This window comes from Crotalus tigris, unplaced genomic scaffold (assembly GCF_016545835.1).
Source record: "Crotalus tigris isolate CLP2741 ecotype Arizona unplaced genomic scaffold, ASM1654583v1 scf7180000019427.664434, whole genome shotgun sequence".
Lineage (NCBI taxonomy): Eukaryota > Metazoa > Chordata > Lepidosauria > Squamata > Viperidae > Crotalus > Crotalus tigris.
Window position 1 is genome coordinate 435,363 of NW_024097534.1, and position 26,341 is coordinate 461,703.

General features: G+C 46.0%; 2 protein-coding genes across 3 annotated transcripts; both read right to left on the bottom strand.

Moving 5' to 3' along the window:
* Positions 1-180: 180 nt before the first annotated feature.
* On the bottom strand, positions 181-16,342 carry LONRF3 (LON peptidase N-terminal domain and ring finger 3). 2 transcript variants are annotated; one of them, XM_039362357.1, is made up of 11 exons: positions 15,623-16,342; positions 11,496-11,614; positions 10,515-10,637; positions 6,414-6,630; positions 5,630-5,723; positions 5,329-5,443; positions 5,031-5,152; positions 4,086-4,244; positions 3,045-3,207; positions 1,767-1,916; positions 181-1,330 (listed from the first exon to the last, which is right to left on the bottom strand). In XM_039362357.1, exons 1-11 carry the CDS (start codon positions 16,278-16,280, stop codon positions 1,172-1,174), a joined length of 2,079 nt encoding a protein of 692 aa, XP_039218291.1. In that variant the 5' UTR covers positions 16,281-16,342; the 3' UTR covers positions 181-1,171. The 2 variants fall into 2 exon arrangements, with proteins under 2 accessions (XP_039218291.1, XP_039218292.1); XM_039362358.1 differs by lacking the exon at positions 10,515-10,637 and having other exon boundaries at positions 15,623-16,340.
* A 4,072-nt stretch (positions 16,343-20,414) lies between these two features.
* On the bottom strand, positions 20,415-25,631 carry COMMD5 (COMM domain containing 5). Its single transcript, XM_039362391.1, has 7 exons — positions 25,318-25,631; positions 24,766-24,926; positions 23,287-23,315; positions 22,426-22,476; positions 22,069-22,164; positions 21,340-21,415; positions 20,415-20,824 (listed from the first exon to the last, which is right to left on the bottom strand). The coding sequence occupies exons 1-7, from the start codon at positions 25,487-25,489 to the stop codon at positions 20,723-20,725; spliced, it is 687 nt and encodes a 228-aa protein (XP_039218325.1). The 5' UTR covers positions 25,490-25,631; the 3' UTR covers positions 20,415-20,722.
* Between the last annotated feature and the right edge of the window lie 710 nt (positions 25,632-26,341).

Sequence of the window (26,341 nt, forward strand, 5' to 3'; positions counted from 1 at the left end):
CTGAATCCCACCACTGGTCATAAGTAGCTTTTGATGGTCCAAGGTATCTTCAAACTGTCACTAAAGTGACTGTTGTATAGTCAGGACTACCTGCAACCACCACTATATATTGTTTACACGCATGCACATACACACAGAGAAACAGTTCACAATTCTAAAAGCACTCAGGAATAAGCATCATTAAATGCAATGGGATTTACTTTGGAGTAAACACACATAGCCTCTTGCATTTTACAACTGAAAAAAAAAACCCCTCTGCAAAACCAAAATCCAAGCAGAAACATCGGTGTGACCAAAATTATATAGTTATTCCCGAATCCTTCAGGAAGGTTTCAGCAATCCATTGCTGCTGTTAAAATAATTCAGACATTGTAGAAGACAGTCAGTTTAGTCTATGGTAACAAAATAAAAAGTCAAGAAGAATCTAGTGCCTCCTCCCCCTCATTTTTTTTAGACCGGCACTTTTTATTAAAAATATATCTGCTTTGGAAAAGCTCGTCCCTTTTTAGGAAGTTTTATTAAGCTGGAGAAGGGGCTACTAGAGTTTTTCCTGATTTGTGAATATTCTAGCTTCACATTAACTGGATTTATTTTAATGCAACAGTTCTAAATAAAGATTAAATTAAATAATAATCCTTGACTTAAGGGACGCTGGAACAAATGAACTCATGTCTGCTTTGTCCAATTCTAATATAGTATTCAGACAGGCGCCTATATGAACGTAGGAACTTTGATTTAAAGGCAGCTGCTGAAAAAGGAACTCCCAAACAAAAACAAAAAAAAAGTTTGCTGGAAGAGGAGATTCATAGCATTCCCTGGGAATTCCAAGAAAACCTTGCTTGGAATTGTCCTCCTGAGGTCTCCTATGGAACATTTCGTACTGTTTCTGCTTTGCAGATCCAGGCTGGGACCAGCTGAATGATTACTGCAGCTTAGAGAGAGAGGACTTCTTTTGTTTTCCATTCAAGAGGTGGGAAAAACTTCAAGTCCTGAGAATTTAAGGCCCTCCGTAAAGTTTGTCTGTCTTCGGCACAATCGGCCAACAATTGGAAGTTGCGCGCGTGTGTGTGTGTGTGTGTGTGTGTGTGTGTGTGAGAGAGAGAGAGAGAGAGAGAGAGAGACAGTGTGAGAGAGTTAGAGAAGGCCTCGGATGCAAGGGAATTCACCTCAGTCACTTTGACTGAGTGAGGAAGAGGAAGGTTAAAATGCTCCTGATGCCTTTTAGACGAGCTTTCAAGGATGTCATCGCTAGGAAAGGAAGTTGAGCTTTGTTCTCCAGAGGAAGGACGGCTAGTATCCACCAGCACCAAGCCGGACCATCGGGGTTCACCTGCAATGAAAAGGCACATCTGCAGCAAATCTGTAGGAGATGGCCAGGCTGAGCTGGAAGGATGGGTCAAATGCGTCATCAGTCATGAGTCCCTGTGTGCCCACAAGAGATTTAACTCCAGCCCACCTTGAATGCCTTTCTGTATTTTATATTTTGATAAACTGATATAAAAAATATGAATGAGATCAAATTTGGATCAACTGCCAAGGGGATGAACTTAGCTGATTATTTCACTGAGTATTTTTTATATCCCAATACACTATATTGTTCTTTCTTTTTTTATTTGCTGTGGCCACTGGCGTAACCAGTAAGTTAAACTAAACCGTGATTTAAAAAAAACCCAAGGATATCTAGAGGAAATTGGCTTTACAACTTAAAAAAATGAGTCATCTTCTCAGTTGAGGATGGAGGTGTGCCTTCCCCTGCTTGCTGGTACCTGTGGGTCTGGTTCTTTAATAGGCATTGGGCCGAAATGATGGATGATACGAATCTTGAGTGAAGATTTCAGAGTGTTGAACCAGGTGCGGGCCTGATCGTACACGGCGCTGTGGAGGACAGCCAGGTGTTCAGAGGCCTCTCCGTGGACCTAATATGGGCACAGAACACAGCAAGAGTTTAGGCTGAATCTGGAGACGCAGGAGAAGGGAGAGAAAGACTTTTGTCAGGCAGGTGCAGGGAAAAGCAACAAAGATGTTTAGGGGACTGAGGGCTAAAACATACAAACAATGGTTGCTGGAATTGGGTATGTCTAGTTTAATGAAAAGAAGGGCTTGGGGTGACATGATAGCAGTCTTCCAATATCTCAGGGGTTGCCACAAAGAAGAGGGAGTCAAGCTAGTCTCCAAAGCCCCTGAAGGCAGGACAAAAAGCAGTGGATGGAAACTAACCAAAGAAAGAAGCAATCTAGAACTAAGCAGAAATTTCCTGATAGTCAGAACAATTAATCAGTGGAACAACTTGCTTCCAGAAACTATGAATGCTCTAACACTGGAAGTTTTTAAGAAGAGACTGGACAGCCATTTGTCTGAAATGGTATAGGGTTTCCTCCCTGAGCAGGGGATTGGACTAGAAAACCTCCAAGGTCCCTTCCAACTCATTCTACTCCACTCCACTCATTCTGGATGATCACAACAAGACGACAATGCTTAGCCAGGATTTGGCTGCTCTACCTTCTAAGGTTATTGCTCCTTCCCACTCACCCCCTGCAAAAACAGATAGTCCTCGACTTACAACAGTTCATTTAGTGACCATTCAAAATTACAACGGTGTTGAAAAATGTGACATGATCCTTTTTTCCACAGTTGGCTGCATCCCTGGGGTCACGTGATCAAAATTTCAGATGCTTGGCAAACTGGTTTATATTTATAACCGCGGTGGCTTCCCAACATGTTTCCCCTTTTACGACTTTCCAAGGAGTAAACTCAAAGGGGGAAGCCAGATTCACTTCACAACCGGGTTCGTGACTTAACCCACTGCCATGATTCACTTAATGATGGTGGTCGCAAAATGGAGCAAAACTTGCTTAATAAAGGTCTCACTTAGCCACAGAAATTTTGGATAGCTCAATTGTGGCCGTAAGACGAGGACTACCTGTTTTGGCCAAACCTTAGAAAAGTCTTTGGGGAGTGGGGGGAGGATACACCTTTGAGTGCCTCTTAAAGCTACGTTAGACAGGTGAGCCTGCCCACTTTCGCCTTTGCAGGTGGGGACCCACCTTCTTGTCCTCAATGTATTCAATGTCTGCTGTGTTGTAGCCATCACACTTGCTGTGCCGTATCACCTTAAACCGCCTCTTGCCTATGCTGTCCACCACGGACCGCCCGTCCTTGAAGACCTCCACGTTCCTGATCTCTAGGATACAGCCGTAATCTGCAAACCTGTTTCCCAGAATAACGGAAGCAAAGAAAACAGGATGAATCTGGGATCTGTAGCTCATCTTAAGCCAGGCGTCTTGTTCTGGGCTTCAAGGGCTGTCTAAACAAAGGCGACACGTGGCTGAGTTAGGTGTGAGCTCTTCAATCCTCTAAGGGTATGAGATGGATGACCATATGTGAGGAGGAGGAGGAGGAAAGATTAAATAATGAAATCTCTACCTGGAGAAACCAGGAGATGGTGAGTTCCAGTTCTGCCTTATGCATGAAAGGCAGCTGGGTGACTTTGGGCCAATCTCCAGGAGACCATGAATTCTAGTCCCACCTCAGCTGGATAACTTTGGGCCAATCACCAGGAGACTGTGAATTCTAGTCCCTCCTTAGCCATGAAAGGCAGCTGGGTGCCTTTGGACCAGTGGTTCTCAACCTGTGGGTCGGGACCCCATTTGGGGTCGAACGACCATTTCACGGGGGTCGCCAAACAATGCAGTCCGCCATTTTCCCCCCCTTTTTCTTAGCTGTGCTACTCCCTTTTATTCTATTGGTTTTTGAAAGCCAATAGAATAGACTCTCTTGAATAGAGTCTAATTCTATTGGCTTTCAAAAGCCAATAGGAATTGTCCAGGCTGTCTCTGCCCTGCTGAGCCCGCCAAAAGTCCCATCCTGCAAACAGTGCTGCACCCGTTGAGTAGTCCTTGACTTATGACCGGTTGGGGGTCGTGGCATTAAAAAGGTTGAGAACCACTGCTCTAAGGAGATTCTTGTGACACAGTTTGCAGACAAACTTGCTGATTTTCGTTATTCATAAGTGACTCCGGTTGCTTGCATCTGGCCCCTAAACATGAAACACGTGTCAGTTCTGATGTTCATCATAGGCTACTCACCCTTTGACGGGGTCTCTAATGCACATGCCAAACTGACGGGTGCCTGTCTCCATACATCTCCGAACCATCAGTCGGTAACAGGGCTCAAAAATATGCAGAGGGCAAGGAACGGTGGGGTAGGCCATCGTGCAGACAAATATGGGGACGTTCTTATTCAAACTGCGGTGACAAATTTTATATTAAACAAGTACCACACTTGCTTGCTTATTTAAAAAAAAAAACAGAAGAGAAAGATAACTCGTAAAGGATAAAATACTTATGTGTTCGTAGTTTTGTAAAACTCTTGCATAAGTAGGCTTTGCGTAAGTAATACGTTTCCTTCTAGCTAAGTGTCTCCCATTTTTTGCAATTTTAAGATGTCTGGATTTCAACTCCCAGAATTCCCCAGCCAGCAGGCTGGCTGGGGAATTCTGGGAGTTGAAGTCCTGACATCTTAAAACCGCCAAGGGTTGGGAAATACTGCTCTAGATTTTTTATTTTTTTGTATCGTGGAGAATCTGGTGAAGCCCACAAACCGCTTTTTTTAAAAAAAACCCCATACTAAATGCATAACACAAAATGGTGAAAGTTGTGCTGTTTTTTTTCCCACCCGAATTTACAGATTCCCTAAATTTTGTCCATTGAGTCTCAAGGGGGTCTATGGACTCTACTCTATGTAAACAACCACACCCACCCTATTCCTTGAAAGATAACTTAATTTGGCAGCTGAAGTTCACACTTCTGAAAGTCACTAATAGAAACACTATTTTAAGAGCTTCGAATATCAGAACATACCCTCAATACACAACAACCAAGCGCAAAGCAGAGTAGGAATAAATCAAAACACCTTTTATTACCCAAACTATTTTTAACCTAAGTCCTGCAGTCAAAATGATGTCAGCTCAAGCTGGGCTGCAAAATAATTTTTCTAATGATTACCGGACATGGAAAACTGGGGTGACCTACTTGGAAAATTCAGCCATTTCTTCCTCGTCAAGCTTTTTTCTTTCGGCAAGCTCCGCCGGAAGATACTTGGCGATTAATTCCTCCATCAACACCGTCTTGCGAAGTTTCTTCATGGCCAGGCACTGGAGGAGAAAAGAGACCTTTCAGAAAAAACAATGGGGGTCAACCGTATCTCGGGAGGGCCGATAAAGTAGGAGCCACCACTGAAAAGGCCCCTTTTTATGGTTCCATCTTTCTTCACTTGGCCAGACTAATGCTTGTAACCCTAAGCCCCGCTAGTTTAACAATGTTAATTTACCTCCAAGAGGTCTTCTTTGCACAAGGGGCACTCGGGGTTATGATCCAGGCATCGTTCAAGGCATCGTAGGCAAAAGGTGTGTCCACAGGGGGTGGTGACAGGTTCATAGAAGAGCCTGAGAGAGTCAGAAGATATCACAGCAGCTTCCATGGACTAGAAGAGCACCAAGGTTACTTCCAACTTGTTATTCATTGCACAAAAAAGACTATGCAACTACAACTCTTTGAGTGTAGTATTGCTTAGAATTGAACTGCTACTTCTGAGCTGGCCTGCCCATAGGGAAAAAAAAAATATCAAATACCTCATGCACAGGGAACATTCCAAATCAGCTGGATCCACACAATCAAAGGCAACACAATTTTCAGAACTGGATTCTTCTTGCTCATCACTTTGATCTACCAGAAAGGAATAAAGGAGAGGGGGAGAGAGAGAGAGAGAGAGTCAGTCAGTCAGACAGACAGACACCACGGTGTGATCATTAGGAAAAAAATTATGCAAATATCATTTTCTCTTGAGGCATCCAAACGGCAAACATGCAGCCATTCTAACACACATTTTGGTACTTTAGGGCAACAGATGTAATCTTGCAAATTTAACATTTATTTATTTATGAGACTTATATACCGCTTTAAGTGCAAGCACTCTCTAAGCGGTGTACACCAGTAAGCAATTTATATATATATTTACATTGCCCCCAACAATCTGGGTCCTCATTTTACCTACCCCGGAAGGATGGAAGACTGAGTCAACCTTGAGCCGGTGAGATTTGAACCGCTGACCTGCTGAACACAGTCAGCTAAAGTGGCCTGCAGTACTGCACTCTAACTGCTGCGCCACCTCAGCTCTTTTTTTAACATTAACTTCATTAAACTTCTGTTCATCATCCTGGATGAGAAGTGAAACGTTTTCCAGGAAAAAAAAACACCCAAGAAAGTCCAACTGCTTTTTGGAAAAGCATCTTTGGAACCACCAGGTTCTGGATGATGGAGAATCTCCAGAGACTTTTATGGAGTCGATTTCCTGGTCTGGTTTTACCTGGTGGATCTGACCATTGTTGAGCGTGGTTGCTTGTTAACACAGCTTACCCATTTTGGCCATTTTGGGAGGCAGATCCGAACCCGCAGCCACTTCAGTCTGGCGTTTTTGCTTCTGGGGTCTCTTCTTCCCAGCGACAGTCTCCATGGGGGAGACCACATCTCCGTTCTCATCCAGGCTTCCTTCCTGGCTAGGGAGGGGGTTTCCTGAGTTGTCACAGTTGGTCATGTTCTGGTCTTCACAGTACTTTTCCTGGTCCGTGTTCGCCTGTAACCGAAGATAAGGAGTCATCCATGATCTCTTTTGAGACTTTTCCTGGGCAACATTTGTGCTCCAGGTGCCACCAGCAGAGACCACGATGGCCTCTCATCTCACCTGGCCAACAGTGCCCACCTGAGTTTATCTGAGTTTATTGAACCAAAACTAGCTGCTTTTCAGTGTTGGACAAACGGACCTGTTTTCATTTGGCCAATTTTGCAGCGATCATTAAGCTAACTCATAGTTTGCTATGGACCGTTTTGTTGGGAGGTTTTTTTTTTGCCAGAAATCAGACTACATAAACCATGGTCATGTGACTGTGGGGTGCTGCAAACAGCCATAAATCCTGGCTGGTTGCCAAGCACCAAAATGCAGTCATGTAACCACATGGAGGGGGGTGTGCACCAATATTAGAACTTCAAAACCAGGTTGGCAGTCCAATTTCGGGGATCTGTCGTTAATTTAGAATGGTCACTAAGCAAGCGGCCGTGAGTTGAGGACTAGATGTTGACTCTGTTAAAAGCACTGGCGCTGGAGCTTCAAAATCAGGTTGCAAGTTCCTTTACGGGGATCTGGCGCAATTTAGAACGGTCACTAAGGAAGCAGACGTTAATGAGGACTAGCTGCAATCTGATCAGATGTTGACTCTTTTAAAATACCATCTATTTGCACATGCGGTGTTTGTGGGGTCAGCTTGCTTTGATGTCACAGCATCCTGCAATGTAGGTTAAGCCAAGCCGCAGCTTGGGACACGATGCCAGGGGTTGTTTTCAAGGTCAGAACGGGCCCTCCAAACCAAATGTTTTCTTGGCCCAAGCGATACGCCAAACCAGCCCCAACTTTAATCCTCTGGTATAAAGCATGATTGTATGTTCTGGCCTTCCAATACATCACCGCCTGACAGGCAGAGGTAACAGATGATTACAAAGGTATGAAAATCACAGGTTCTCTATCTCCTGCACTTATACAATCCGAATTCCAAGCTTTTTCGTAACACAGAGGCTGGAAAACGGTGACCTCAGAAAAGAGCTCTTAAAATGTTGTTTGTTTTTTTTTTTTGGCCAGTCCAGCAAATTGTCATTACTGTACAAAATAAGGTGGATTTTTTTTTTGAGTGGAAAAGAAGAGTAACCTCAAAGAGGCTGGCATTGCAATTCCTTGGCACAATGTCTTAAATTTGGTCTGGAGTCTCCCAGTTATAAGGTCTGGAAAGCCCCCAGAGCAAAGGAGATCCCTGTCCATGCTCAACAGCTGAAAAGAGCTGTTTTAAGAGCCTAACTTCATTTTCAACCCTTATCCATTGTCTCGGGGTGAAAGAGCAAAACCTGAATTCTGCGGCATTGTATCTGATCAGTCCAAGGAGACGCGTTACTGGCTGTCTCCAAGTCACTGCACTGTTGTGGCTTTGCCCAGTTGTGGCTTCACACTTGGCACATGAGCGGCCAAGACACAAGGCCACATAACGCTCTCTTGCTGATAACGTATCTACCCCTTTTTCCTTCAGCAGCTCAAAATGACCTTTAGTTTCAGTGGAATCTCTTTACAAAACCCGGAGATTATTGCTGGAAAGAGGTCCAGGTTTATTTCTCAACTCTATTATTTTTATAACTAAGTCAAGGTGGTGAGCACCCCTAATACTCCTTCTCTTCCTCTTTTTCCCACAACAACAACTCTGTGGGATGGGCTGAGACACAAGAACTGGCCCAAAGTCACTCAGTTGGCTTTCATGCTTAAGGCAAGACTAGAACTCACAGTCTCCTGGTGATTGGCCCAAAGTCACCCAGCTGGCTTTCTAGAATTTGAACTCAGCACAACAACATGGCAATTTTTGTTCAGAATCTTGCATGGGGAAAAAGTTGGGGGTCTCCAATTATAAGAATGAATCCCTCCCCTTTTATCACTATAGTTTGTTCCAGTTGGATTCCAACCTCGCCAGTCCCCAGTTTGCAAACTTCCATCAGGAATGCAGCCATATTTTAAAACTTTTAAAAATCCCAGTTGCTCATTGCCCCTTGCTTGTTTGCAAAAATAACTAGCAAGATACACTAACACAGGTACAAGGATGAACCAGGATTACATTTTGGTGAGGAAAAAGAAGATAACCCACACAACTAAGATGATTAAAGTCCTGAAGACTAAAACATATGAAGAACGGTTGCAAGATTTGGGTTTGGCTAGTCTAGGGGATAAAGAGGGGGGTCAAATTATTCTCCAAAGCACCAGAAGGCAGAACAAGAACCAATGAATGGAAACTAATCAAGAAGAGAAGTAACCTGAATTAAGGAGAAACTTCCTAACAGTGAGAACAATTAACCAGTGGAACAGCTTGCCTCCAGAAGTTCTGGGCGCTCCATCATTGGAGCGTTACTTGTCTGAAATGGTATAGGGTCTCCTGCTTGAGCAGGAGATTGGACTAGAAGACCTGTAAAGATTTCTTTCTTGCACAATCAAGAAAAAATAATAACAATAACCAAGCACCAAATTGACCACGGGACTAACAAAACGAAAGCTGGAGCAGTTTGAGATCCGGTAGCCAAAATAATTTATTTCTAGTGCAACCTCAATCCAGCTGAAATCTTGCAAAGCTGGACATGGCTAGTTGGAACTGGGTCAGAATACTAACTTTAAAAGTGCATCTCCATGTGCTTGCATGACGCCAGTCACATTCTTTTCCTTGAACTATCTCAACCACTTTTAAAAAATTACATAAGCCTTCCATATTTCAGATGTTATCCAGCAGAGGATAAATTCAATGCCAGGTCATAAATCACGGGGTAGTTTTGTTTTCTGACGCTGTTTAGAAAGAACAAAAGTATTTGCGTTGCATGGAGCACTAAACGAAGAACAGAGCTTGCAGGGTTTACATGCACTTTTGCGACTCACAAGCAAAGCAGCTCACATTTATTTGTGTTCCTCCTATTTTGAGAGAGAAAGAGAGAGAGAGAGAGAGAGAGAGGAGAGAGAGAGGAGAGAAGAAAGAGGAGGAGAGGAGAGAGAGAGAGAGACTGGCCCAAAGTCACAAGCCAGCTTTCATGGCTAAGGCAGGACTAGAACTCACCCCCCCCTCCTGCTTTCTAGGTGGATGTCTTAACCACTAAGATCGAACTGCCTCTCTCTATCTACATTAGTATACAATTCGGTTCCTTCTCTACAAATGGCATTAAAATTGTGTGTCTTGCAAAGCCAAGCCAGGACATATGTACGCAAAATGAAAAATAAAAATCCAGGGACGGAATATCATACAAGGTAGACCTTAACGTACGACCACAATGGAGCCCAGCATTTCTGGGGTGAAGCGAGGCATACATTAAGCGAGTTTTGCCCCATTTTATGACCTTTCTTGCCGCAGTTGTTAAGTGAACCCCCTACAGTTGTGAAGTTAGTAACACAGCTGGTAAATGAATCTGGCTTCCCAATGGACTTTGCTTTAAGGGTCGCAAAAGGGGATTGCAGGATCCCCCCCCCCAGGGACTCTGCAACTGTCAACAGTACATGCCAGTTGCCAAGTGTCAGAATTTTGATCACGTGACACTGGGGATGCTTGCAAAGGTCGCTAACAGTGAAAAACGGCAATAAGACAGTTTTTTTCAGTGCTGTCGTAACTTCGAACGGTCACTAAACAAACGATTGAAACGTCGAGGGCTACCTGTAGCATATAATTCTGTTCTCAGTGCGCAGGACCGTTTAGACACCAGTTCCCAGTCTCCAAAAATCTTACAAAGTATTAAGCAGGGGCCAGTCAGTTTTTTTTCCTCCCCCCCCCAAAAAAAAAGTCCAGTGCAATTTCATAAACTGATAAGAGGTCTCCTGCTTCTTTTTTCTTCTTTTTTCTTTTAACAAGGAGATCAAGCTGGATTGCATGTTTAGCTAAAAAAAACGTCACGGCCTCTTACCTTCGTGGCCTCGGATTCGGCCTTCTCGTCCTTGCCCTCCAAGACGAGACACAACAGAAACTCACGAAACGCTTCATCCGTCTTCCCCAGCAGACTCAGAGCATGTCCCTTTCGCACGTGGCCCTGAAAGACGGAGCAAAAGGAGCAACGCCCCCACCTTGGCCATCGGCGGCGAACGCAAAATGGGCCTGGCTGGCCGTGAAAAGTATTTCGAGGAGGTCCCAGCAGTCCTCGGCTTACAACGGCTCGCTCAGGGACCGTTCTAAGTTACAACGGCACTGGAAAAAAAAGCGACTTATGATGGTTGCAGCATCTCCAAAATTCAGACGCTTGGCAACTGACTCATGTTTATGATGGTCGCAGCGCCACAGGGGGTCAAGTGACCCCCTTTCGCGAGCTTCTGACAAGCAAAGTCAATGGGGAAAGCGGGTTCACTTCACAACCGGGTTACTAACTTAACAGCTGCAGGGATTCTCTTAAGCGAGAAACGTCGTAAAAGGGGGCAAAACTCATTTAACAACTGTCTCACTTAGCAACAGAAATTTGGGACTCAACTGGCCCTCTCTGTTGTGCTGGGCGCCGGCATCATTTCGTTCTCTGTTATTTTAGTGGGTTACGTCTACTTATTAGGCCTCCAAAGCAGCTGGCTGGAAAAGCAATTTTCTAAAAGGCTAAATTGATTCGAAGCATCAGGCTAAAAGGTTTGCTGGCCCTTGTTGCAGCTCCTCTGGGCCAGCAAACAAGCCTCTGGGCCACACCCCGGCATTGTGCGCTCATTAGGCTGGCATTACAGGTAGTCCTCAACTTACGACAATTTGTTTAGTGACCATTCAAACAGCCCTGAAAAAAAGCGACTTATGGCCGATCCTTACACTGAAGGACGGTTTGAGCATCCCCAGAGTTACGAGGTCAAAATTAGGGGGGGGAGAGAGAGAGGGGAGGGGGAACAATACGAGACAACTTTGTGGAGTTTAAACTCACCTTCACCCAATAAGGCTGGAGTTCGCAGGCCATTTTGGCATCTCGTAAGGCCTCCTCGTAACATTTCAAAGTGGAATTGATTTGCGACCGGTTGCGATACAGCAAATGATCAGAAGGAGCTGTAAACAGAGGAAACATCAACCTTAATAGCTTGATAGCCCTACGGCTCTTATTTGCTCAGGCTCAGAGCTATTTCTACATTTTGTTTGCTTCCAGGGAATATTTCCTTTTAAGATTTAAAATGAAAAAAAAAAAAAGTTTAAAATTAACCGCGGAGGGCTTGCTGGCTTTTTTCTCTCTTTCTCTCTCTCCACTCCACCCTGTGTTTCTCTTAGGGACTGCTGTTCTCAGCCATCCCATTTCTCTTATATAAGCACTCTGAGGGTTGCATAAATGTGTGAAATGCCAAAGTAAAACAGCACCATAACAATTCCGGAAGCCAAAAAGGGGGGGGGGGGAAGAGACAAGAGAGAGACAGACAGAAAAGGAAAGCAATATTGCAACTGCTACACCAGAGAAAGAGGGAGAGAAAACATCGTAAAACTCTTTGTGTGTATACACTTCAAAACCCCAAGAAGACACTGTCCGAATGTTTACACAGTCTGAATTTTGGGTCGCTTGCAAAGTGCCAGAGGAATTCAGGTTGGTGTTCCTGGAAAGTACCCCGTTTTAAAAACCAGACTTCCCCAAGTAGATGCCCTCCGGTTTTTACAACTTTCCTGCTACCACTAAAATCCAACTCAGCTGGAGGGGTCCTGGCTGAGGTTGGGAACCCAAGCGGCGGCGAAGGTTAGAACGTTTCCGCAAGGGTAGCCATTTTAGATTGCCGCAGGAAAGCCGAGTTGATGGTGGATGCTCTAGCCAGAAAGCTTTGGTCACAAGCGAGGAATCTCAGGACGGAAAGGGCAGTTTTAAAAGCTGCGCAGAGACCCCGACCCCCCCCCCCGAGTCAATTGGCCCTGTGGTTTCCATCGCGGATCAATTCCTGGCTGGCGAAGGTGGACTAAAAAGACAGCAATGCAGTTTTGACAGCTCCACGAACTCTCTTTTAAGGTACCGTAAGATTTGTGCCTGGGTGTTAAGTTTTTTTTTTTCTTGCAGGAGGATGGTCTCACTAGCCACGCTTCTGTACGAAATAGCTCACTCACTAAAGTCTGTGGGACGCCTCAGTTGCCATTTTGCAACACAGCTGGTCCCAAAAGTCGGTGATGCTTTATAGGAAGAATTTCCAAACGCCTGGAGGCAGAAACAGTATTGAAATGCCACAACCGGGCATCACCAAATTTAAAAACCCTCATTTGATCCATTCATCAATAGATAATAAAACTCAATAAAGGAGAGTATTTGCAGGTCAGGTTTGAAATTTGCCTTTTTTGAGCTTGGTTATTTTCTTTTGGGTAGATGCTTGGGTCTGCCCAAATCTGTCTGGAGTCAGTTTTCTTTGGAGTAGACATTTGGATAATAATAAAACATCTGCAAGAAAACCACCAAGCTTAGAGAGCATCCAGGACCCCTGATAATAAACCCAGATTGCAGGCAATTGAAAGAATGGGTGGGGGCATTTCTGTGCTCCTAAAAATTTGCCAATTGGAGAAGAAACAGCCAGAGACCTTGGGGGATGAGTCAACAATAGCTTTTAGGACACAGGGCAGAGTGACCTTCTGTTGATTTTTGAGGTCTCAAGGTTTTTCTCTTCTCTACTTCCCCCATCCCTAGTTATACAACTGTTAAGGAGGGGGGGAGAGAAAGAGAGGACACTCGGTCCAAGCTAGCTTATGCAACCAACTGTCCTCCTGACCTATTTTGGGTTCTGATTAAAAGAGAGCAGACTGCCATTCATCTCTGCAAAGAAACCCATTTCACAGATGTGGGGAATTAGCAACATCCTCCTCTCCTCCAAAGGTCAGTGCAAGCCTGAGAAACGAGCTACAATATGTGTTCTTCAGAAGAGGCTTTCCTACAAAGGTCCAGCCCCATAAATCTCGACAAAAACTTGGAAAAGCATCTCTTCCCCACATTTGGAAGCACAAGCCTGTCTGCATTCAGGTATTCGAAGCAGACCGTGATCCAGTTAACTGTTTTTCTGGCACCAAAGGAAGCTTTGGATGGCATATCCTGCATTTGTTCAAATCTTAGCCTCGAACAGAGGCTTCCTCAAAAACCTTGGCTAATTTGAACTATGGTTTACTTTATGTAAAGAACTGTCCGGAAAAATATAAGGTCTCCTGCTTGAGCAGGGGGTTGAATTAGGAGGCCTCCAAAGTCCCTTTCAACTCTGTTATTCTGTTAATATTATCCTTTTGGTTATGACCTTGCAGTACTGGGTCCAAGGCAGAAATACGTACAAGGAAGATATAAGTCAAAAGACATTTGAGGGATGCTTGTTAACCTCAATAAATAGCCACATAGATCAAAGCTGGGTAAACAGGAGGAAGGATTTGGGGAAGTGGGTTTTTGGAAAGACCAAGACCCTCAGGCCTTGATAGCTAATCAAACTTCTGGGTAGATACTAGTTGGTTTGTTGGCCTATTTTCTTGGGGACAAACACTGCGATCCATGCATAATAAATAACTTTCAGGCTTTACGCTTACTAGGAGTAGCAGAAATGATCAGCTTAGGAGAAAACTTCTCCAGAAGTTAATACCTTCACACTTTTACTGAGCTACTCACTTTGTTTCAACCATGCCTGTTGTGTGACCCAGCTTAACTATGTGATTTCCCGAGTCACACAAACTCAAAATGTTGGGCTAACAGAATAAGCCACAATCATGAGTGCCAATGCAGGCAAGAGTTGATACAGAGTAGAGTGGTTATTGGAAGGTAAAGTCACTTCCCTGCAGAATGCAGGAAGTATAAAGTCCTGGCAGTTAAAAAAAAACAAGGAAAGTCACAGAGCAAGCTAAAAGACACAAAATAACACACCACACTGAATCTGAAAGGAAGGAAGGAAAAAAGAAAAGGCAAGGAAAGAGGAGAAAGGGGAGACAGAGTGGAGTAACTTAATTGTGTGGAAGCTTGCCAACTTTTTTCCTTTTTTTTTTCTTCTTCCAGAAATTAGGGCAGGGATACCTTAGTTATGGGTCAGAGTGGCGTCAATCAAGAGACACAACAGACACAACGCTGCCCTCCCATCAGTTTTCTTAAAGTACACTTCCCTCCCCCCCCATTCTTAGAAAAATGAAAGTTTACAAAAGTTAACAAAACAGGAAGCAACAACCCATCACTGCTGGGAAAAACTGCTTGAACAAAGCAGGCGGATTCCACCATGTAAAAACTCCAAACAAAAACGGTTCAAAGCCCCAGCTGTTGCTGCTAGAAGCCCCCTTCCCCTGTTGAATTTCTGCCTGCCGGCAAAGGGCAAAAAAACCAGGGGCAGCTTTAAAAATTGCAGGCAGCCCTTTTTCTCCCAGGCGAGTCCAAACAACTTGCACCCAGAAGTTGCGAATGCTCCAACACTGGGAGTTTTCAATGGGAGATTGGACAACCTTTTGCCTGAACAGGGGGTCGGACTAGAAGACCTCCAAGGTCTCTCCGACTCCCTGTCTTCAAGGAGGAAAGTCGCCAGGTAAAGAACAGGGGAAACATTTACCCGGGTGTATTGAAGGTTTCCCCTCCTCCCACCCACCCAGGAACGCGTTTCCACCCGCCCCCAACTCTTTTTCTCCGCTTCGAGTCAACGCGCTCCCCTCCACTGCCGCTACCAGGCGCCTCGAGGGCGACACGCGTCACGTGTGAAAGCCCCTCTCCACGTCCCGCGTGGCGAGTAAAGAACACGGGACAAGTTTACTCTCGTGTATTGAAGGCTTCCCCCCCCACACACACACCTCCTCGGCTACTCAACCACTTAGGAGAGTATTTTTCCATCCGCTCCAAAAAGCTTCCCCCTCCTCTCTCAGGCGCCTCGATGGCGACCCGCGTCACGTGTGAACCCTTCTCCCCACCCGCTCGGCGTCCAGAACAGGGGACAAGTTTCCCCGGGTGTATTGAAGACCTCCCCACCCCCACCCCACTCGGCTAGTTCCCACAGGCTCCAAACGCTCTCCCCTGCCTTGCTCCTCGAGGGCGACCCGCGTCACGTGTGAACGCCCCTCTGCCCGCGCCCTGCCCCGTCCCGCGCGACTCCTCACCCAAGCGGAGGGCTCGGTCGTACTTCTCCAGCGCCGCCTGCAGCTGCCCCTCCTTGCAGAGCAGGTTCCCTTCCTGGCGGAGCCGCGCCGCCTGCACCTGCTCCGGGAAACCCTTGGCTAACAGGTGGCTCAGGATGACGTTGACCCGCAGCCGGGACTGCGCGCTCTCGCCGCCCGGGCAGAGGCTGCAGACGCCGCCGGACGCCGCCGGGGCTGCTTCTTCTTCTTCTCCGCCCCGCCGCTGCTGCTGCCGCCGCTGCCGCGCCGAGCCCCGCCGCCGCTCCACGCACTCCTTGCAGAAGGTGTGGCCGCACAGCAGCGAGACCGGCTCGCAGAGGAAGCCCCCGCACTGGCCGCAGCCCAGCGCGCCCCACGGGCCCTGCCCCGCCGCCCCCGAGCCCGCCGCCCCGGCCCCCAGGCGCCGCTTCAGCCGCTCCACCAGCTCGCGCAGCGCCGGGAAGCGCTGCAGCATCGCCGAGGACGGGCCAGGAGGGGCCGGCTCCGTCGCGCCGCCTCGCCCGGCCCGGCAACTCCGGCGGGGCGGCTGCACCCGGCGAGTGCGGAGCTGCGGGCGGCGCCCGTCGAGGTGCCTCCTGCGGCGGGTGGCCGTGGCCGTCGCCCCCGGTGCCGTTGCTGCTGCTACTGAACCGCGTCCCATCGCGCCGGCTGCTCTCACGCCCCCCTGGCGCCCACCCCGCCAGGACTCGGGTTATATAAAGCAGGGCGGGCGCTGATTGGCTCGCACGGCCTGGACGGCGCCGCTGATTGGACGGCGCCGGCGAGCTGGTTACAAAACCGGACACTTTGGTAGCGTTTTGTAACAGGCGTTTTGTTGCAAACGGGGCGGCGGCGCCTGGGAGTATTTATTTTGGGGGGTGGGTTTGCGAGGGGGTGTTGATGGTGCTGGGCAAGAGGAAGGGAGGGGACCCCTTCCTTGCCCCCCACATCTGGAATGGGGAGGGGTCTTGGAGAGCCCCCTGCCCGGTGGTATCCCTGGGTCGCGTGCCTTTAAAAACAAAAACAAAAACAAAAAAACCCAGACCTTGCTGGAGTTTCGGGGTGGGAGGTGGTCCTCAACTTACAACCGTTCGTTTAGTGACCGTTCAAGCTTACCACGGCCCTGGAAAAAAGGGACTCGGGACCGTTTCTCCACCCTCGCTCTGGCTGCAGCCTCCCCGTGGTCACCTTGACCAGAATTCAGTCTCTTGGCCGCTGTCTCACATTTATGACGGTCGCCATGTCCCTGAGGTCATGTGATCCTCTTTTGCAACCTGATGAGCAAAGCCGAGGGGGGAAGCTGGATTCGCTTTAACGACCGTCTTGCTAACTTAACGATGGCCGTGATTCCCTTAACAGTGGCGAGAAAAGTCGTAAAATGGGGCCGAACTCGCTTAACAAATGTTTCACTTAGCAACAGTCGAGGATTACCTGTACTAGCTTGGTTTTGCTGGCTGCGCAGGTGCTCCCATTACGAAACAGGAAAAATAGCCTGTTCAAATTGAAGCGTTTTTTTGTTCGTTTCCAATTGGGCGACTTGAAGATGTGGGGACTTCAACATCCAGAATTCCCCAGCCAGCAGAGGGCGCACCTGTTCCTGCCCTCATATCGGGAATTCTGGGAGTTGAAGTCCACCTTTATTTGAATCTCGCCTTTTGCTGGGCTTACAAATAACTCAAGGTGGTAAACATATCCAACACACCTGCCTCCTCTACGATGACAACCCTGTGAGGTGGGCCAGCCTGAAAGAGAGAGAGAGAGAGGGAGGGACTGGCTCAAAGTCACCCAGCTAGCTGCCATTCATGGCTACAGCAGACCTGAACTCACAGTCTCTTGCTAAGTTGGAAAACACTGCTGTAAATAAAATAGTCTTTATTTTGGGGCCCTTATCTCGAAGTCAAGACAACCGAAAATTGGGAGGATCTTGTAATCCTTTCTCACAACTAATAGGCTGTGGGAGCTGCAATTCCCTTCTTCAGTTGCCCCCCCCATTTGTCAATCAATTAGAGCGGCAGCTAAATAATCTTGTTTTGTCAACATGCACTTTGACATTGTGTATTTCTGCCCAGATGTGGGTCCCTGTCCACTGCCTATCACAAGAAAGGAAATCATTTGGAACAAAGAGCTCTTTAACCAAATGAAAAATAAATAAATAAGTGGTGTGCCAAGAACAGATTGATCGTCTCTGTCCTGCAGTTTGTGATGTTAAAACCCCCCCAAACTGCTAAAATCCGAGAAGGGAGGAGGGAAAATAATGAAAATCTTGGAACATCTGCTTTGCTTTAGACTAGATCAGTGGTTCTCAACCTTTTTAATGCCGCGACCCCAACCGGTCGTAAGTGGAGGACTACTCAACCGGTCGTAAGTCGAGGACTACTCAACTGGTGCAGCACCGTTTGCAGAATGGGACTTTTGGCGGGCTCAGCAGGGCAGAGACAGCCTGGACAATTCCTATTGGCTTTTGAAAGCCAATAGAATTAGACTCTATTCAAGAGAGTCTATTCTATTGGCTTTCAAAAGCCAATAGAATAAAAGGGAGTAGCACAGCTAAGGAAAAGGGGAAAAAATGGCGGACTGCGTTGTTTGGCGACCCCCGTGAAATGGTCGTTCGACCCCAAATGGGGTCCCGACCCACAGGTTGAGAACCACTGGACTACATGACCTCTGGGGCCGCTTCTAGTTCTAATTCCAAAGGGTCACGATTGTGATAGCCTAAGGAGGCTTTGGGGTGTGTCCTCTGAAGGCAGGAACGTTGTGGGTCATCACAACTCTGGATTCTTTCAGTGGCGATGTTGGCTGGGGTATTCTGGGGGTTGACGTCCACACATCTTAAAATGGCCACAGTTGGGAGAAATGCTTTATTAAGAGGACTTAGGCCAGGGGTAGGCAACCTCAGCTCTTTTATGACTCGTGGACTTCAACTCCCAGAATTCCTGAGCCAGCATGGCTCAGCTTGGAAACCTCTCCCTTTCCCCTCAGCATGGCTGGCTCAGGAATTCTGGGAGTTGAAGTCCACGAGTCATAAAAGAGCCAAGGTCGCCTACCCCTGCATTAGACCAAGCAAAAAGGAATGAATTGGCGACCACAGGACGAGCTTCTGGATCGCTTTTGAGCCTTGGTGGGAGGCTTGCAGACCCCATTTCCTGGCACATGCAGGTAGCAAACACACGGAAGTAGTGCAACATTTCCCATCACTATACAGGTGGGTCAACTCACAACCAAGCCCAAGACTTCTGTTGCTAAGTGAAACATTTGCTCAGTGAGTTTTGTCTCATTTTACGACCATCTCACCATGATTGTTAAGGGACTGTCTGCAGTCACCCCATTCCAGCCCACTCTCCTTCCTTACACAAGCAATTCAGGTGCCTGCGTTTTTAAAGGAGAACATCTGCCTGATGCTGTGGTTGCACGAGCATCAATTCTGCTTCATGGCAATTGGTGCCCCTCAAGTGGACTGCCTTGCCTGGCATCCTGCGGCATCTATCCTGTGGAACTCAGGACCTCAGGATGCGGCAATGACCAATAATCTGAAGGTTTGGAAAGAGGATTACTAGGAGTTAATCTATTAGTAGCTTCAAGGCAGGATTTTAGATTACCTACAGCAGCAGCAGGACGACGGTGCCATTTATTCATGGGCTGTAGGGAAAAAACTCAGCCTGTGGCCCTATTACAGTAGTCCTCAACTTATGACCACAACCCAGCCTCAAATTTTCACCGCTAAGCGAGAGTTCATTCTGCCCCATTTAACGACCTTTCTCGACACAGTTACTAAGTGAATCACTGCAGTGGTTAAGTTATAACTTGCTTGTTAAGTGGATCTGGCTTCCCCCCATTAAATTTGCTTGTCAGAAGGTCGCAAAAGGGGATCACATGACCCCGGGACACTGCGACCGTTGTAAATATGAGTCGGTTGCCCAAGCGCCTGGATTTTGTCCTAAGATCACGTGATCCCCTTTTGCGACCTTCTGATAAGCAAAGTCAATGAGGGAAGCCAGATTCACTTAACAACCAGGTTACTAATTTATCAACTGCATTGATTCGCTTAATAGGTAATAATACTAATAGAATTGGAAGGGACCTTGGAGGTCATCTAGTCCAAACCCCTGCTCAGGCAGGAAACTCTATACCATTTCAAACAAATGGCTGTCCAGTCTTAAAAACCTCCAGTGTTGGAGCATTCACCGCTTCTGGAGGCAGGTTGTTCCACTGGTTGTTTTCACTGTCAGGAAATTTCTTCTTAGTTCTAGGTTGCTAGCTGTGGCAGGAAAGGTCGTAAAATGGGGCAAAACTTACATATGTCTCAGTTAACAACAGAAATTTGGGGGTCAATGGTGGCCGAAAGTCAAGGAGTCCTTGGGGTGCTCTGAGCTTGTTTTCTTGCAGATGTTTCATTACTTAAATTAGGTAACGACATCAGTGACTAGCAAGGACCCCTCATTTCAACCCTGAGCTACAAAAATATTCTCCTTTATCGGTACTACCTGTAATCCTTCCTTCTATTTTCCTCATAACAACCCTGTGAGGTAGGCTGGGCTGAGAAAGAAAGAATGACTGCCCCCCAAATTACTCCGTTGGCTTTCGTGGCTAAGGCAGGATTTGAACTCATGGTCTCCCGGTTTCTAGCCTTATGCCTTAACAACTGGCTCCTCGCAATTTTGGAGGGTGGGGGGGCACTGAACTGAATTCTGTCATGGATTTTGCTGGGATTATTTTTTCCGTCTTCCAAAAAGACTAAAACCCGTTTCGGTGCCCGAAGATCAGACAGTTTGAAATACACCAGGAAAATGAATCATAGTTCATCTGAAAAGGCTCTTTGTTCATTAGGATAATTATTTTTAAAACATTTGGATGAATCATACATAAAAGGGGCTAAATAGGAATTATGCTGTTAACACTTATGTGGGGAATTCAAAGTTTTTTAAAAAAAGTTTTGTAAACAAGCTTTCTACAAGCAGTTTTTGACCCAGAAAACAACAAAAAAAAGTACAGCCAGCTTCTGTAAGGTTGTATAACCACACGTAATCACAAAAAGGTGTCCTTGTGTTTTCTGTGCCGCTGAGTGCAACTCTTCCTATGTTGAAAACCTTTTTTTTTTTTAAACGCTCAGTCCTGTATCTTCAAAATGCTTCTTTTCTCCAAGTCGTTCATTTCCTTTAAGATGAGAGCGATGTTGTACCTTAATTCTTGGAATTTGGCCACTGGGACCTGGCGTATAAAACGAAAGGAAAGAAAATACAATTCTTTACAAAAGCGGAATTGGTCTCTTTCTAACCCACATTTATTTAGCAATATAGGTAGTCCTTGACTTGGCCCTTTTATGACTTGTGGACTTGAAACCCAATTAACAACTCACAGCACTTCACAAATACAGAGATATCCAATTAAAGTGTCCATGGTTAAAAAATTAAAACACATTAGACCGACAACGACAAACGTTCCCTAAAATTCTTTTATCAAACAATTGCTTTTCTCTTTCCAAAGTCAAACTTTTCTACATCTAAAAACGTTTTTAAAAATACCTCATGAAACTACACATTATTTTTTTTAAAAAATTCCTTCTTCAAAACTACAGATAAGTCTATGAATCGGATTCTGAGATAAGTTAGAATCATACGCATAAAATACAGATTCTGGGGAGCATTTTGAGCTGAAAAATCTACGGGAAAATTCAAAGAAACGTCGTCAACACCAAGTTTAACTACCTTGCTAGCAAGACTTACTTCAAAGCGATGAGCGGATCCATCAGAGAGTTTCAGCTGCATTAGGATGGAGGGCTGCAGAGCACGGGCCAGCGAGCTGAAATTAAATATATTAACACACACTGAGGCGGTGGCTGAATCAGGATTTAGCAAATTTCTTTCCATTTTAATTGTCATCACCAGGGGAAGCCAATACAAGAGAGTATCTGTTGCTCAGGGTTAAACGGTGGGGTCCTTGGTGCTCTCTGAGCTTGGTTGTTTTCCTGCAGACGTTTCATTACCAAACTACGTAACATTATCAGCACTGATGACGTTACCTAGTTTGGTAATGAAACGCCTGCAAGAAAATAACCAAGCTCGGAGAGCACCAAGGACCCCAACAGCCAAACAATAAAACGGGAGGAAGAACTAAACGGAACAGAATGGAATAGCTTACGTCCTCCATCTGAATCACAAACGGGGACAACCCTGTATAGGCAACTCAACACCTGGATTAGGGTAGGCCAGGGATATCAAGCATCTCATTTAGAAAATAAATAAAAATGTTTCCTGGATGATCCGCCGTAAATCATACAACGTTCTACCTGGCGTTCCTGATCTTCCATCAAGCACCCATCATCTAGAACAGAGGGAATTCTGGGAGTTGGAAGCCCACAAGTCTTAAAAGTTGCCTGATCTAGACGGAAAAGCAAACCCAAACCGCCTCCCCACCAGGAGACGTGCTAGAATTCCCAACCTGCAGTTCTCTACCTGGTTGAAATGGTGATGTCAACCCTCCACTTGAAGTCGTCGATTCCGGGCAGCCGGTTCCCCTGTTTCTGGAGAGCAGCTTCAAGAAGGGGGCGTCTGTAAAAAAGAAGAAGGGGCAATGTCGGCTAGGAGGCAGACAAAGGACTCTTAAAAGGCAACAAATGGGAAAAACTGGCTTTTTCTCCAGGCAAAAAGGAAGGGGCATCATTGTTTTGTTGAGGGAGCACACGCTTATCATGTTCATGCACTGCTACTTTAGTTGGCTCATTGCAAGTTTTTCCCTACTGCTATCTCGAGAGATTTTATTGCAGGAAACAAAGCAAGCCTAAAGAGAACCTGATGGGAGAAGTGACTAACCTGTTCCCGAAGACCACCGTTGCAAAATCAGCTATGAACTCCTCCGGTATCCTGAAAAAGAGGGGAGAATCAATTAAGAGAAAGGCAAATGGGCCCCAGTAAATTCTCAAACTACCAGACGTTTATCTTTGAAAGATGAAAAGAGGGAAGAAGAGAGGGGAAGGAAGAGAGGGAGGGGAAGGAAGGAGGAAAAGGAAGGAAAGAAAAAAGGATGGAGAAGGGAGGAAGGAAAGGAGAGAGAAGAAAGGAAGGAAAGAATGAAGAAAGGAAGGAATGGAGGGAGGGAGGGAGGAGAAAGAAGGGAAGGAAGGGAAGAAAGGAAGGCAGGAGGAAAACAAAGGAAAGAAAGAAGGGATGGAGGAGAAGGAGGGAAAGGAAGGAGGAGAAAGGAGGAAGGAGAAAGGAAGGAAAGGGGGGAGGGAGGAAAGGCAGGATTCTGAAATCAGTTTTTCTATCTGCCCTGGAAGATTTAAGAAAGACCCCCACAATTTACAAACATCACCATCAGGACTGGCCAAATCCCTTGCAACATCTAATTTTTATGCTTAGGTTAGTCACAGAAAAAAGAAATGGTCGTTCAGCTGAGAGAAAACCACACACAGCGGTTTGGTGTGGGAGAGAAAAGCAGGGTTTTTTTTTGTTTTTTTTTTGTTTAAAAGAGATCAGGAAATCTGGAAAAACAGTTAAGAGCCGGAAGGAGAGATGGCATAGCTGGCTGGGGAATTCTGGGAGTTGAAGTCCACATATCTTAAAGGATGTCTGGCAGCAGACGATCCCTCGAAGCCTCTTATAAAACAAAACCAGGCTGGACCAAATGGCTGTCAGCTCTGCTAAGATCTCTGCCGACCAACGGAGACCTACCTGAGCGATTTCAAATCTTCTTTAAATACCTGTCCAAGGAAAGAGGGAGAGGACATTAGACAGTCCCCATTTGTATCTCCTGCAAAAAACTGGGGGGCCAAAGGCCTGAGAAATTGGGGAATAAGAAAACTGCCCTTTTTAAGGAGACCAAACTCAGATTGTGGGAACATAGCAGATGGATGACCACCAGGAAATTTGGCATCAGCAGTTTCTCAGAGCTCAGAACGAGTTGGACTGTAGCCAGGAAGTGGGCTTTCCTTAATTTTTTTTTAATCTGCACAAGCATTGTTACTATTCTGGAATACTTTGCTCAGGACAATATGCATTGCTGCCCCCCCAACTCTGGATTTCAAGTTATATTCCTCCATGTGAGGAAGAGTCTAGTCTAGTTTAGTTTAGACCAGACACATGATGGGGTAGGGATGCCTCCATCTCCTCTGGGTTTCTTATGCCTTGAGCTTTTAAACCGACAGAATTTCTAGGCTGTCGAATAACTACGTATGATATTAGAACCTCGGTTATTTTATAACGATGCTGCCTTGATGTTAAGGATTTCATACTGCAGAGATGATAAGAGTAGTTTATTACGATCCTGGAGCAGAGTTGCGAACAAAACATATTAAAAATAAAAAAATAACATAATGGGATAAAAATGATACCATGATCATTCAAGGACAATCAAGGTATGCTAATTTTACCCTAACAGAATTTGGCTAGGTTTAAGCAAGCAAAGTCATACTGATTGCACAGTTAAAAAAAAAAAACAATCCGAATTTTGATAGAAGTTAATATTTGTAGCTCTGGGTTGAATTGTGGGGTCCTTGGGGCTCTCTGAGCTTGGTGGTTTTCTTGCAGACATTTTATTACACAATGAGGTAACATCATCAGTGCTAGAAGAGAGAGGAGTTTGTGGGTTCAGAACAGAGTAACAGAGTTGGAAGGGACCTTGGAGGTCATCTAGTCCAACCCCCTGCCCAGGCAGGAAGCTCTATACAATTTCAGACAAATGGCTGTCCAATCTCTTCTTAAAAACCTCCAATGTTGGAGCACCCACAACTTCTGGAGGCAGGTTGTTCCACTGGTTAATTGTTCTCACTATCAGGAAATTCCTCCTTAGTTCTAGGTTGCTTCTCTCCTTGATCAGTTTCCATCCGTCGCTTCTTCTCCTGCCTTCTGGTGTTTTGAAGAATAGCTTGATCCCTCTTTTCTCAGGGGTTGCCACAAAGAAGAGAGAGTCAAGCTAGTCTCCAAAGCACCTGAAGGCAGGATAAGAAGCAATGGTCCCTGAGGCTCTTCGAATTTGGTTGTTTTCATGCTCCCTCACCAAATGAGGGAATGTCCTCAGAGCTAATTCATCGTCAGAATTTCCTTGGTGTTTTACCAAGTAAGGCATTATAAAATTGGTTGAAATCTCCCCATTTACCCATCTGTTCTCCTCCTTTGCATCGGCGCAATTCACATTTAAACAGGGGTACTCACTTCCTGCTTGAGAGAAGATGTAGGGAGCCTCAAAGCTTCGCGGAGCAGAGCGTACATGCCAGATAGGAGGACCGCCAGCTGCCCATCTGACAGATTGGCGTTTTCGGCAACCATCTTTACTGAGGCCTGGCACTCCTTTCCTTCCAAGGCGCTGACGGTGGCTATTGAAATCGAGAAACCAAATAAAGGCCCCAACAACTCCCATGAAGCTGTCCCCGAAGCAGCATCACGGACCTGATGATGTCTCCACAGACATAAATGCTCAAAGGCACAAAATTGAAACACAAGAAACTGGTTTAACACCCTCCCTCCCCCCCACCCCGTCCAAGCATCAGCCTGGAAAAAAAAAAAAACCTTATTTCAAGACTGTCTCCGTTCTCCAAAAACTCCTAGAAGCATTTGCAAAAAATGCTTTCCTGACAGAGCGTCTACAGGAAGTCCCCCAACGTACAGTCACAATTGAGCCCCCAATGACCATTGCTAAGTTGTTAAGTGAATCACTGCAGCTGGTTCTTTCCCCAAGCAAGAAGGTTTTTGTTTCTGTTTTTTTACCTTTTAGGAGTTTCCGGAAAAGCTCCTTTTCTAGCTCTTGCAGACTCTTCGCCATGGCTTCCACCTGGGGGGGGATGCGAGGCCCCAGAAAACTGGCCCTGTTCACGCTGCTTTCGCCGGCATGCCCCGGGGGCACGTAAGGGGGCGACACCCCCTTCCCCGCCGCTGTCATGGCAGCTCCGCGTCCTGCAAATGAAGGCCAAGGCAGACGAGAAAGGTTTTTTTTTTTTGCAAAGCGCTGCAAAAGCGATCAAAGGCGAACCTGGCGGATCGCTCACGTGACCCCTCCCATTCCCGGGCAACGTTCCATTCCTCGCGGGCTCCCCCTAGCGAGGGAAAGGCGTAACTGCCCAACACGTTTTGCCGGATTTGGGCTTCCGGGCTTGCTTGGCGATTGGCCGGGGCTGACTGAAAGGGCTTCTGGGAGTTGTAGTTCTTCGCATCTGGATTGGCAGCTTTCCTCTCCTGCGGTGGCAGCTCTTTCTGCCTGTTTTTGCATCCACCAAGAAGCTGATGGGTTCTCTTTATTGCGGCCACATGTCCTTTATTGTAAAGGGCAGGTCTATTTATTTATTGATTGATTGATTAGCCCTTGGGCCATATCAAAGGGCAAAGTTCCAGAAACAAATTATTACTAAAAGTTGATAAAAGCAGTTTAAAATGGAATTAGATAAAATACAATTGAAAATGAAATTGGAATTAAAAAAAAGAAATTGGAATAAAATACAGTCTAAAATGAAATTGGAATAGAATACAATAATTTAAAATACAGATAAAATATGATAAAATTATATTTTGGTGTCACCCCTGCAATCTACCCCAATCAGTCCCACATAGGCAGATCTCAACTGAACCATTTTGCTTAAGTACTGTGCTGTGTTTAATGTTATTTTCAGATTCTGGCAGGACGTAAGGTAAGTTGTTTTGATATGGGGATCCCAATGGGTCATTCATTTGCTGTATAGACCGAGGTACCTGCCTCTCACCCTCTTATATAGGCAACAATCAATTAGGATGTGAAGTT